General features: G+C 38.2%; 1 protein-coding gene across 1 annotated transcript; it reads left to right on the forward strand.

The window, feature by feature from the left end:
• Positions 1-442: 442 nt before the first annotated feature.
• On the forward strand, positions 443-2,902 carry LOC122404021. Its single transcript, XM_043407872.1, has 3 exons — positions 443-638; positions 706-1,402; positions 1,752-2,902. Exons 1-3 carry the CDS (start codon positions 633-635, stop codon positions 2,900-2,902), a joined length of 1,854 nt encoding a protein of 617 aa, XP_043263807.1. The 5' UTR covers positions 443-632.
• The last annotated feature ends 7,505 nt before the right edge of the window (positions 2,903-10,407 follow it).

Below are 10,407 nucleotides of genomic sequence, written 5' to 3' on the forward strand. Positions count from 1 at the left end.
TGATCAGGGGGTCCTAAAACGTGTATTTCCGCTAAAAAAAATTTCAAAATTTTTTTTCATTATGATACTTTATAAATTTCCTTATACCTTACATATAGGTCGGAAAGTAAAAATGCTGGGGCAGTCGAGGCTTGGAATCGTATGCCGCTTATCGCGAGGTCGTATTTCAGTTGTTTTGTCTTTTACAAGAGCAAGAAGGAAAGGCTCACACTAGCGTTCTTTATCGATTTGCCGAAGTTGTGCGAAGTGCCGAGCTCACGTACACGTGGCTCGTGCGGTAGTGTATGCCTGCTATCCCCACCATTCCGTTAGACGCTAAGGAAGTTCGTCGTCACTGTTGTCGATTTCGATGCACTCAATTATGCCCGATCTGGCCACACTGGCCACAGTGTTCTAAGGTAACCTAAGAATTAATGTATTTATGTTTATTTCGTTCAAAGGAAGTTACCAGTTCAAGTTGAGCCATGAAGTAATCATCATCGCAATGGTTAAATATATTTTTAACTTCGAATTCAAACATAATTCGCGTTAAAGTAAATATTTATTTGTAATAAACTCGAAAAATCCTTTAATACAAACTAAAAATAGAATACAAAAAGGAATATTTGTCCAAGAATTGTTGTAACATCCACATGGAGGTAAATATTTCAAAAATTTGTATTCATTTGATTACCGACAATTCTTTTCATGCATTCTATGGTTTAGATGGAAATACTCGCCAAGAAGTATCAGCAAAGTTATTATGAGTATGTCCCGGATTGGTTAGAATATAACAGTGACGAATACGATTACATAAAACAAAATATTGGCTTTGCTTTCTTCGGCCTTCCAGAAACCAACAAAGATGAGGTTAAGATTAACCAAAATAAGACATGCATTGGAACAATGTATGACAAGGAGTCGTGTGAAAGAATCACAGCTATATACAATAAGATAATCAAATATGGCAGGGAAACCAATCTAAGTCAGGGTACTATCTACATTGGGATAATATACAACACGATATTTCAATATACAGCATTAAATGAATCAAAAGGGGAAAAGTTTCGTGAAATGTACACGATACCAGTGTTTAAAATAAAAAGAATGAATAGTGTATGGTACATCGATAACAATGCCAGGATATACAAAAACTGGAAGGATTATTTAACGAACAACACATTGCCCAAATGTGTTATGGTTGTACCAAAAGATGGAATTTATCAGTGTGATCCAAACTGCGAGGTAACAGAACAATCTTCAGTCGTGTGGACAGAAACATTGAACTCACCTGCCTGTTCAAGAAAGAATATTGTTTTCAATGCTTTCGATACTGCTTCTACTGTATTGAGCCTTGGAACAACTATTGGACTGGGTATCACTTCTTTTTTCACTCCGGTTGGGCCTGCGTTGGTTGGGGCAGGTATGGGTCTATCTTTTCTGCATTAAAAATAATTTAAATCTCTGGTACTTAATCACTTTTCTTTTACGGATCACTTTTTTGTTTGTTTTTTAAAGTTCTATACAGGTTTTGAATCTATATTGTGTAAATGTTTGCTGCTCTCCATGATCAGGCGATACGTTGATTATTTTTTAAGTTAATTTAAAATTTAAATTAAAATGTAAAGTTAACTTTGAATTTTAATTTAAGCTTATATAATCGGAAATTTAATTTTTTCGTAACAGTTTCGAAGATAAAAGTTTAGAATTTTGATATAACAATTTGAAACAATAATTTTTAATATTTTTACAAGTCCCAATTTAATCAACAGGAATAATCACTGCTGGCGTGAGCGGAGCCTGGACTATCACCAGAAGTTCGCAGAAGTTACTAGATCGGGGTTTGCATAAAGAATCCGTTAATCCAATGGACAAGAACACAATTTCTGCATGGCTCGGAATAACTGGCACAGCTCTAACATTAGGAGCAAGCGGTGGAACGATGCTTCTCTCAAAAGCCATCGAAAAAGGCAATCGCATAAACACAGCAACCAAAGCAGTATATAATTCCATGATACTAGGCAATCTAGCAATAAATGGAATTGGTGTAATCTATCAAGGCTGTTGTGTAATCAACAAATACCAAGAGAAAAGACAAGTCGATATGTACGACATAATTATCTTCAGCTCCCACGTTTTGTTCTTCAGCAACTCTGTTTTAAATGCTAAACTAGCTAATGACCTTGTTACATCGTCCAACGGGACCATTCTAGATAAATTTAAAAACACTTTACGTTTCACACGGTTCCGTAAAGAGTTTAATAGAATAAAAGGAGTAAATGGGAACAGAATATTAAAAGATCTAATGTATCAAGTGAAACATGTCACTAGCAAAGAAGATTTTCTCAGTATATTTCAGAGGTTCGAATCAACCTTTAGAAATAACAAAATAGTCGTAAATGGTATAGAATTGATAGATCCAATTGCGGTTGCTAGACATTTACTAGTGATCGGTAGGTTTGGACTGAATTTCATAAATTGTAATTTGTCGTTAGAGCTCAAAAACAGAATAGTGTCATTGAAAAGTGTCTTATTGGATCTGTTAAAGAATTGCTATTCGAAACGATTTATTGCACAGAAAGATTCGAATGATGTGAATTGTTTCAACAATACATTGGAAGAAATATCCCCTATGGAGAACGGGACGGACATTTTGAAAATGATTATCAAAATAGGTGTGACTGTGTTAGAACATTCTAACGAATCAGAAATATTTTTGCATGATGTTGTTTATTTTATTTGGGAATACTCTAAAGCAAATCTACACAACTATGTAATAAACGCATGTTCTCCCTTCAAAAACAGTAGCAATTTGTATAACGCGTTGACTAAAATTGTCACGTCTATATTTAACATTATCGATGATATAAATCAAGAGCTTTACTTCGCTTTTAAAGAGTACACATTAAGTATAGGACATTGAGTTATTGTTCATTATAGAATAATTGTAAGCCTTTAGCGTACGTTAAAAAGACTGAATTAGTATGTATAAATAAAATATCTTTTCATTATGAACAAATCTTTTACGTGTTTCATGAAAACAGGTTATATACAGAGTATTTCGCATTTTTCCGTATACACTTCAGCAGTGTGTTTTACAAGTAAAACTAAGACTAAAATGTTATATAACAACAAATCCATAAATGCTTTGTTAAGAAGTTATAACAAAAATATGAACTATGAAACTCGGTTAAGATTCAGGACATTAAAATAAGAAAAAAAATTTATAATAAAATAAAATCAATCTTTTGCAAGCATTCGATATCGTGAGTTTCTTTGCAATTTACTAAAGATAAACTTGAACAATAGTTCAAAATTTTATGACAACAAAAAGTTATCATCAAAGAAAGAATTTTTCAGCACCCAAGATAAATGATAGAAACTAAACTCTGATAAAGAAATGTTTAAGTTATCCACATAATATGTAAAAATATTTGTTCGTGCCTCAATTAGCAGTTGCTCTCTTTGAACAAAATTTTAGTAAATTTCTTTGTTTAATAAATAAAAAAACATAACATTTCATATTTTTGTCATAACTTCTTAGCAAAGCATTTATGAATTTTTTGTTATATATATATATTTTTTTAGTAAGTATCAACAAAAATGAATAAAATGACAGAAATGAACGCGTCGTAAGTATTGGTACAGTTACAGTTTATTACATCTGTGACTCAAATTTTGTTGTGTAAACACAACGCCTTAAATTCAAATATCGCTTACTTAAGCTAGTCGGCTTAGAAACGCTGTCTGGAATTGTGGTACAAACATACAGAACAATATTTATCATTACTGTAGCAACATGAGTCGAAAAAGTAAGGAAACTACCGTAGAAGAGCGAAAGATAATTAATAATTTGCATAATCAATGCAAAAGCTTATCCGAAATATCGCGCATTGTAAAAAGACCAAGATCTAGGATAGAAAGATTTATTGATAGATACGGATTACGAAAAACATTGCAAAATCAATTATTCAATTCATTAAAAACAATCCGTAAATAAGTGGAACAAAGATCGCTGAAGAAGTTGAAAATAATGTAAATATCACTGTATCTTCCAGTACTGTACGTAATTTCTTGCAAAGTCAAGGTTACCATGATAGAACAGCTCGAAGGATATATTGCGAGAATTAAAGAAATAGGAAAAAGAGATTGGAGTTTGCACAAAGTTACCTAAAAACACCGATGGAGTTTTGTAAGAGGGTTGTTGAATAATATTTTTAATGGTTGGCTACGATTATTGCGGGCTGATTATACCGACGCTCTAATATTTCCCAAGCAACCGTATAATTAATTGCTGAGTTACCGAGTGACTCGATGGCTTTAGCAGCTTCATATTTTAAACACGACCGAAGGTACATTAATTTTTTACAATTGTCGATGCGTGTGTTATCATGCACCGTCGAGCGAAATTGGTCGGAAAAACCTGGCCAATCTTCGTACGCGACCGTCAATGTTGGCAGATTGATCATTGGCAATGTAACTTCATTTTCTACTGACTCTACCTGCGAATGTGCCGTGTCCTACACGTCTCGCAAATTATTTCCTGATCGTAAAGTCGTTGCTGCTTCAATTATGTCTAACGCTTGTCCTTTAAGTTGCATAAACGCTGCATTTATACTGACGCGTTCACGCATTAGCTGACCCTCCTCTAAATTATCTAATTCGGTTTGCTATTTATTGAAAGCTGCGAATTCAGCTTCTAAGTCCTCTAATTGTATACGGATAATAATCACTGAGGTTCCTTCCAAAAAATTATCAATCGATATTCTAAAGGTTTCGACATCTATTTTGAATGCCTCGCGTTTCATTTTTAAATTCTTCATTCGGTCTTCATGACCAGGAGCCATTTTGTGTAAATTTGAATGAATTCGGAATAAGATTTAACAATGTGTTCAAACGATGACTCAAAAAACAAGGGTGTGGACTTACGTTCCGATGCGATGTCTGCAACCTCGCGTTTGGTGAGCTCGCTCAGGATGCTGCTTTGGTTAATCTGTATTGGTATACAATACTCCTGCTGCTGGATGTCACTCTGCCTGAGTGACCAACTCCGTTAGCGTGGCTGACCGTGCGGGACTCAAAATGTGCTGCTATCTTCTCCCGAAGGTGACACTCCTGATGCCACTGACTGTGATGAACCGCTTTTACATTTATTCATGTCAAAGATAGATCGCGAAACCACGTTAAAATGGAAGGAACATACGCAAAACACAGATTTCCCAACCGTAGAAGATTTATTTAAATTCCTACACGACCGGTGTAAGATACTTGAACCCGCGGGTTCTAATTATAACAACCATAATTCTAAAATCATATCTCCTCAAATCAACAATCGTTATCGAAATTGTCCAATTCCATCTGAATCCATAGAAAGCACTGAATTTAACATTCCAACGGGCATCCAACTAGCAGATCCATCTTTCCATCAAGCACAGGAAATAGATGGACTCTTAGGGGCCCAAGTATTTTAGGATCTCCTATACGGAAACAATATCGTGTTAGAAAAGCAATTAATCACATTACGTGAAACCGGGCTAGGGTGGATAGTAACCGGGGAAATTAGAAGTACGACTCAATCACATAAAGTAATTTGCATTGTTACGCTGAAGGCAGAACATGATGACATGCAAAGGTTTTTGTTTAAATAACGCGTTAATTCGTTAATAAGAAACGGCGGTTAAATTCTCGCGTGATCTATAGAAAAAAGGGGACATTTCTTATACGGTGTTGTCCTCAGTGTTCGCGACATTCCAGAGCCTTCTCTGCGTCGTAACCTGCTTCGGGAGCAATACCGTGTAGAAAAAATCCAAATTTACCTTCGATAATAGTCACGCGATCGGCCCAGTAACGGTTCCATGAGAACCGGTGTTACTACGCCGAAATAACAGAGAGGATTCAAAATTAATACGAGACAGACAATTTCCCCTCTCGTGATCGCGGATAAGAGGGTCTGTCTCGGCAATCACTTGCTATCTGGTTCTCGACGAGTTCGCATCGTCCAAGCCGACCTCGTCCAACATCGCGATCACGATATACGAGCAATTAAATCCGTTTAATTGTATAGTTGCACCACAGAACCGAAACGGAACGAAATTAAGACTGTGGTAAATTCGAAAGAATTAACCTAGTCGGATTTCGTACCTCACGGTTTCGTGAGTTTAGTGATCGTTGTGTTAACAGAACCATTCTGGAATCTAACGGTATCAGCATTGAAACAATTTACAGTTAACAACCGGTGGCTGACAATAATCGTTTGTGCACTTCAATAGTGTTCGATTATCGCCACCGTTGCGTCAATTGTTTCAAGGCATAAGCGATTTCCCACATTAACAACCGGTGGCTGATAACAATCATCGTAACACTTAAATAGTGTTTGATTGTCGCCACCGTTGTGTGGAAGGCACGTACCGCTGTAATCAGCTGTCGTGCAACGAGAACCGAGAAAACTTCTCGGTTTTCCTTGATTTTTTGTACGATTCAAACACTCTTATAGGGGCCTTTTGGCGCATACCCTGAGTGGGATCGTCGTTTCCTAGGATCGTAATTCAGTTTGAGTACCACCCCCATAGGGGCCTTATTTGGCGTATTCCCTGGGTGCACTCGGCTGAATTCGATTGGCTCGAACGTCGGTTGCGGATCACCAGTGTGTACGGACACTCGGTGTAGAGCGACGTTCAAAGGGCACCGTGGTGTAAGCACCTTAACCTTCAGACGCTTCTAGCGCAGTTAAGGGCTTGCATCACACCGGTCCCGTACGGACCAGGAAACGACGCTGAATCACGGAGTGGACAATTTTTGGAGCCTTACAACCTCCACCTGTTGTCACCTCCAGCCAAATTCAAGCCAGCAGCAGTGGGAAGATCGAGATTCAAATCTTGTCTTCCCCATCTGCTATTAAAAGTTTCCAGAACTGCAGTCGAACGTTTCTCGATCACACGAGAAACGTTTAAGAATACAGTCCACTAACACAGCTGCTTATCGCTGTGAAGGAATCCCGCTCCTGTTTATCATAAACAGAGAAAGGAGCGTGTGGATTGACGCGAGTCAGACAACGCGACGAGCGTTGTCACATATCTACAATAAAATTTCGGTCTCTTTTTGTTGCAGACGACCGAGACGAGAGCCGTAGTGGCCTAAGACGCGGCCAGGTTTTTTACGAGCCCGCCAACGAGCTCGGTTTTTCCTGGCGATTTTTTAAAAATTTAAATTTCTTTATTTTTGTTTTATTTAATTTTGGTTTTTCTTTTAATTTCAAACATTTTAAATAAACGGCCTAGTCTACCAGACTAGTCGAAAGAAATTTACAGTGTACCGATTCACTTTCCCACACATTCCCACTCCCTCGTAATTCGGACACCTCGTTGAAGGGTGAGAGCGACAGCAACTCGCACCTATTTAATCAGTTTTAGAAGCTTGAAGAGTGCCCTTCCTCAAAAATTCTTTCTCCCGAAGAACGAGCGTGCGAAGCTCATTACACAACACAGACAACTCTAGGTCCATCTCGACGATACATGGTATCACTTCCCTTTAATCAGACAGAACTCAAATTAGGCGACACATTTTATGTTGCTACGCAGGATGACAATCGGTCTTGGTGAAACGCGATCGTTTGCCGTCGCTAATTCTCCGTACAAATTAAGGTGTGAAGGGTGTGAAGGGATGTGATTTTTGACACAGTAGATTAGCAGTTAACTAGTTTAATTGAAACACTGATGATACAGGTATGTCTGCGTTCGGAGTGGCCATTACGTGTGGTCGGTTTGCTGGTTGATTGATTGACTGATTGACTGGCCGACTGACCGACTGCTTTCATAATATACGGATTAAGAGCCCCCTAGGCGCTCGGGGCCCTGGCTTATATAACCCTGGTCCCGATCGTCCTTTGGTTTTCCTTCGCGCCGGGTACAAATGTTCTCGGGGCGTGCCGTGGAATATTCTCAGTCCTTCGAGGATAGAGAATATTCCGCGACACGCGCAGTCGATCGATATTGCACCCGGCCGGAATCGGTTGCACTCGCCCCCGTTTCTAATGGGCCTCAACAAAAGATCTGAATGACAGAAGACTATGACTGTGTAGTTGAAAGATGGTTTCTGGGATCTCCTCTTCTTCTAAACCAACATTCAAGCGACTTTTATTAATTCTCGTGAAAAAAGGATAAGAACCTTGACCTAGCACAATGCAAATAATCGTAATTTTGTTGACACACGTTCGTGTGTGTCTCCTTGTCCTTTAAATTGAAAATAGTCATATGACAAAAGGTAGTACACCTACGTTTGGATTTAGTTTCCATGAATAAGGAAAAGCCACGAATTATGACTCACTCCCCGCATTTGAGCATTTGTGCATTTGAGCGTGTGTGCTTAAGGGTTTATTCTTTTTTGCCGTGGTTTCCATCGAGCAAAGATACTTCATTCAAAAATGAGCATTGAACGATCAAATTGATACTTAAAAATTTGTTTATTAGAAAAAAGTATCATTGACAGAGAGTGGGTTAATAGATTTGACGTGAAATGACCATAAACATTTGTACGTTAGATACAATAGCCGTAGCAGGCTTTCATATTTTTCAAAGAAAGAGAAGGAGAGGGACAGAATTGCTTGATCGAAGGGGGAAAAAATATATTAGTACGACAATATACAGCGTATTCGGCCACCCCTGGGAAAAAATTGAATGCGAGATTCTAGAGGCCAAAATAAGGCGAAAATCAAGGATACTAATTTGTTGATTGAGGCTTCGTTAAAAAATTAGAGAAACATTTCCGGCCATACAGTATATTTTCGGTAAAGAATTTTTTTCGCGAAAATACGTAGCATTTTGGGGGCATGTGCGTTCGCCAAAAATGATTGTTATTGACCCCCCACAACCGAAAATAATTTTTCCATGAATGATTTGAAATTTTTGAATTTAATTTTTTAATAACTTTTTAACTAAGTCTCAATCAATAAATTGATATTTTTGATTTTCGTCTTATTTTGAACTGTTGAATTTCCCATTAAAATTTTTCCCAGGAGTGGTTGAACACCCTGTACAGTCTTCTGATCCAATACATTCACAATAGTCAAAGGTAAGAATTTTGAAACCTAACATTTTACATTAATTTCGGTGTAAAAAATGATAAACAATAATCGTAGTTGACAAAAAAAAACTAACACGCAAAAAACGCTCCAAAATTATATTTATACATATGTTACGAGCGGGAGCGCGAGATCCTGGATTCGGTCGAGGGGCAGTACTCGACCGGTGGTTTTGGGTATGGTTAGGAAAAGAAAGGAGGTCCGGACGAACCAGGGGCTCTATACCCTGGGAGCCGTAGGTGGAGGTTACGTGGACGAACCAGGGGCTCTATACCCTGGGAGACACGGGGTTAGATTTATAGGGAAAATGAATGGTTTCACGGACGAACCAGGGGCTCTATACCCTGGGAGCCGCTAGTAGGAGTGGACGAACCAGGGGCTTTATACCCTGGGAGCCACGTAGGTTTTTAGGATGTTTTAGGATCTTGCTCTCTGTCGTGATGGTACACCTCGAGCGGTAAAGGTGTACCGGGTTCGTGAGATACCCCTAGCCTTACGGTTAATATGGTTCAGGGTTGCCTTGAGTGAATAACACACGTAAGGAACAATAACTTGAATATATATTTTTGACGATGCTCAAGTACAGCTATGGGTTTACAAGAAGTTGTACAATTGCTAAATTGCCTCGAAGGCGAAAGATTCGTTATCGGCTTTTAACGCGGCGCGTTCGCGGGGGCTCTACTCGATTAATGGACACTCACTGATAAACCGCTAAGGTAGATAGTCGTAGATAGTTGCTTGAAGGGGATTATAGCCCGATCTTGCCCTGAGAGTCACAGTAACGTCGTGCCAAGAGTTTAGGTAAAACTGAGCTCCCCGAGTAAGAAACCGCGGCCCTTATATAGTTGAAAATGCTCAGTACTAAGGCGGGGCATTACCATAAAAGGCAATGAAAATTGGGCCGGGTGTGCGCATACGGCATGAGTCAACCCTGTTCAAAGGGTTGCTCGCTAGATGCTCGAGCCAACGCCCAAGTCACCAAACGTTTCAGCCCCATGCATGAATGATATGTAACACATATTTCAGGTTAACACTTTAACTGTCACATAATCCATATATGGATGTCAAGACTTTTTACTATGGAACGAAAACAATAATTCAATTGAAAAACAGGATTCATGAAGTTTAGTGAAATTACGAAAATAGGTGCTAAGGAAAATTTTAAGTTATGTAGTTTCAAATTGTCTAAAATTAAAGTTCTGGTCGCAAAAAATTGTACGGTTTTGATTTGGCAATGAACGTGTTATTTGTAGAATACTTTTAGAACATTTATAAATAAATATAGATCATCGTTATATAGTTAGAACTTGAACAAAAAGATAGTTAAGTATAAAACAGAGACTTGAAACAAT

This window comes from Colletes gigas, unplaced genomic scaffold, assembly GCF_013123115.1.
Source record: "Colletes gigas isolate AHSC1104 unplaced genomic scaffold, ASM1312311v1 Colletes_gigas_Sc00094, whole genome shotgun sequence".
Classification (NCBI taxonomy): domain Eukaryota; kingdom Metazoa; phylum Arthropoda; class Insecta; order Hymenoptera; family Colletidae; genus Colletes; species Colletes gigas.

Excerpts from the sequence above, each read along its gene's own strand:
- LOC122404021 (XM_043407872.1), top strand. Across the intron at positions 1,403-1,751 it reads GCCTGCGTTGGTTGGGGCAG|GAATAATCACTGCTGGCGTG; the intron begins GTATGGGTCTAT and ends TTTAATCAACAG.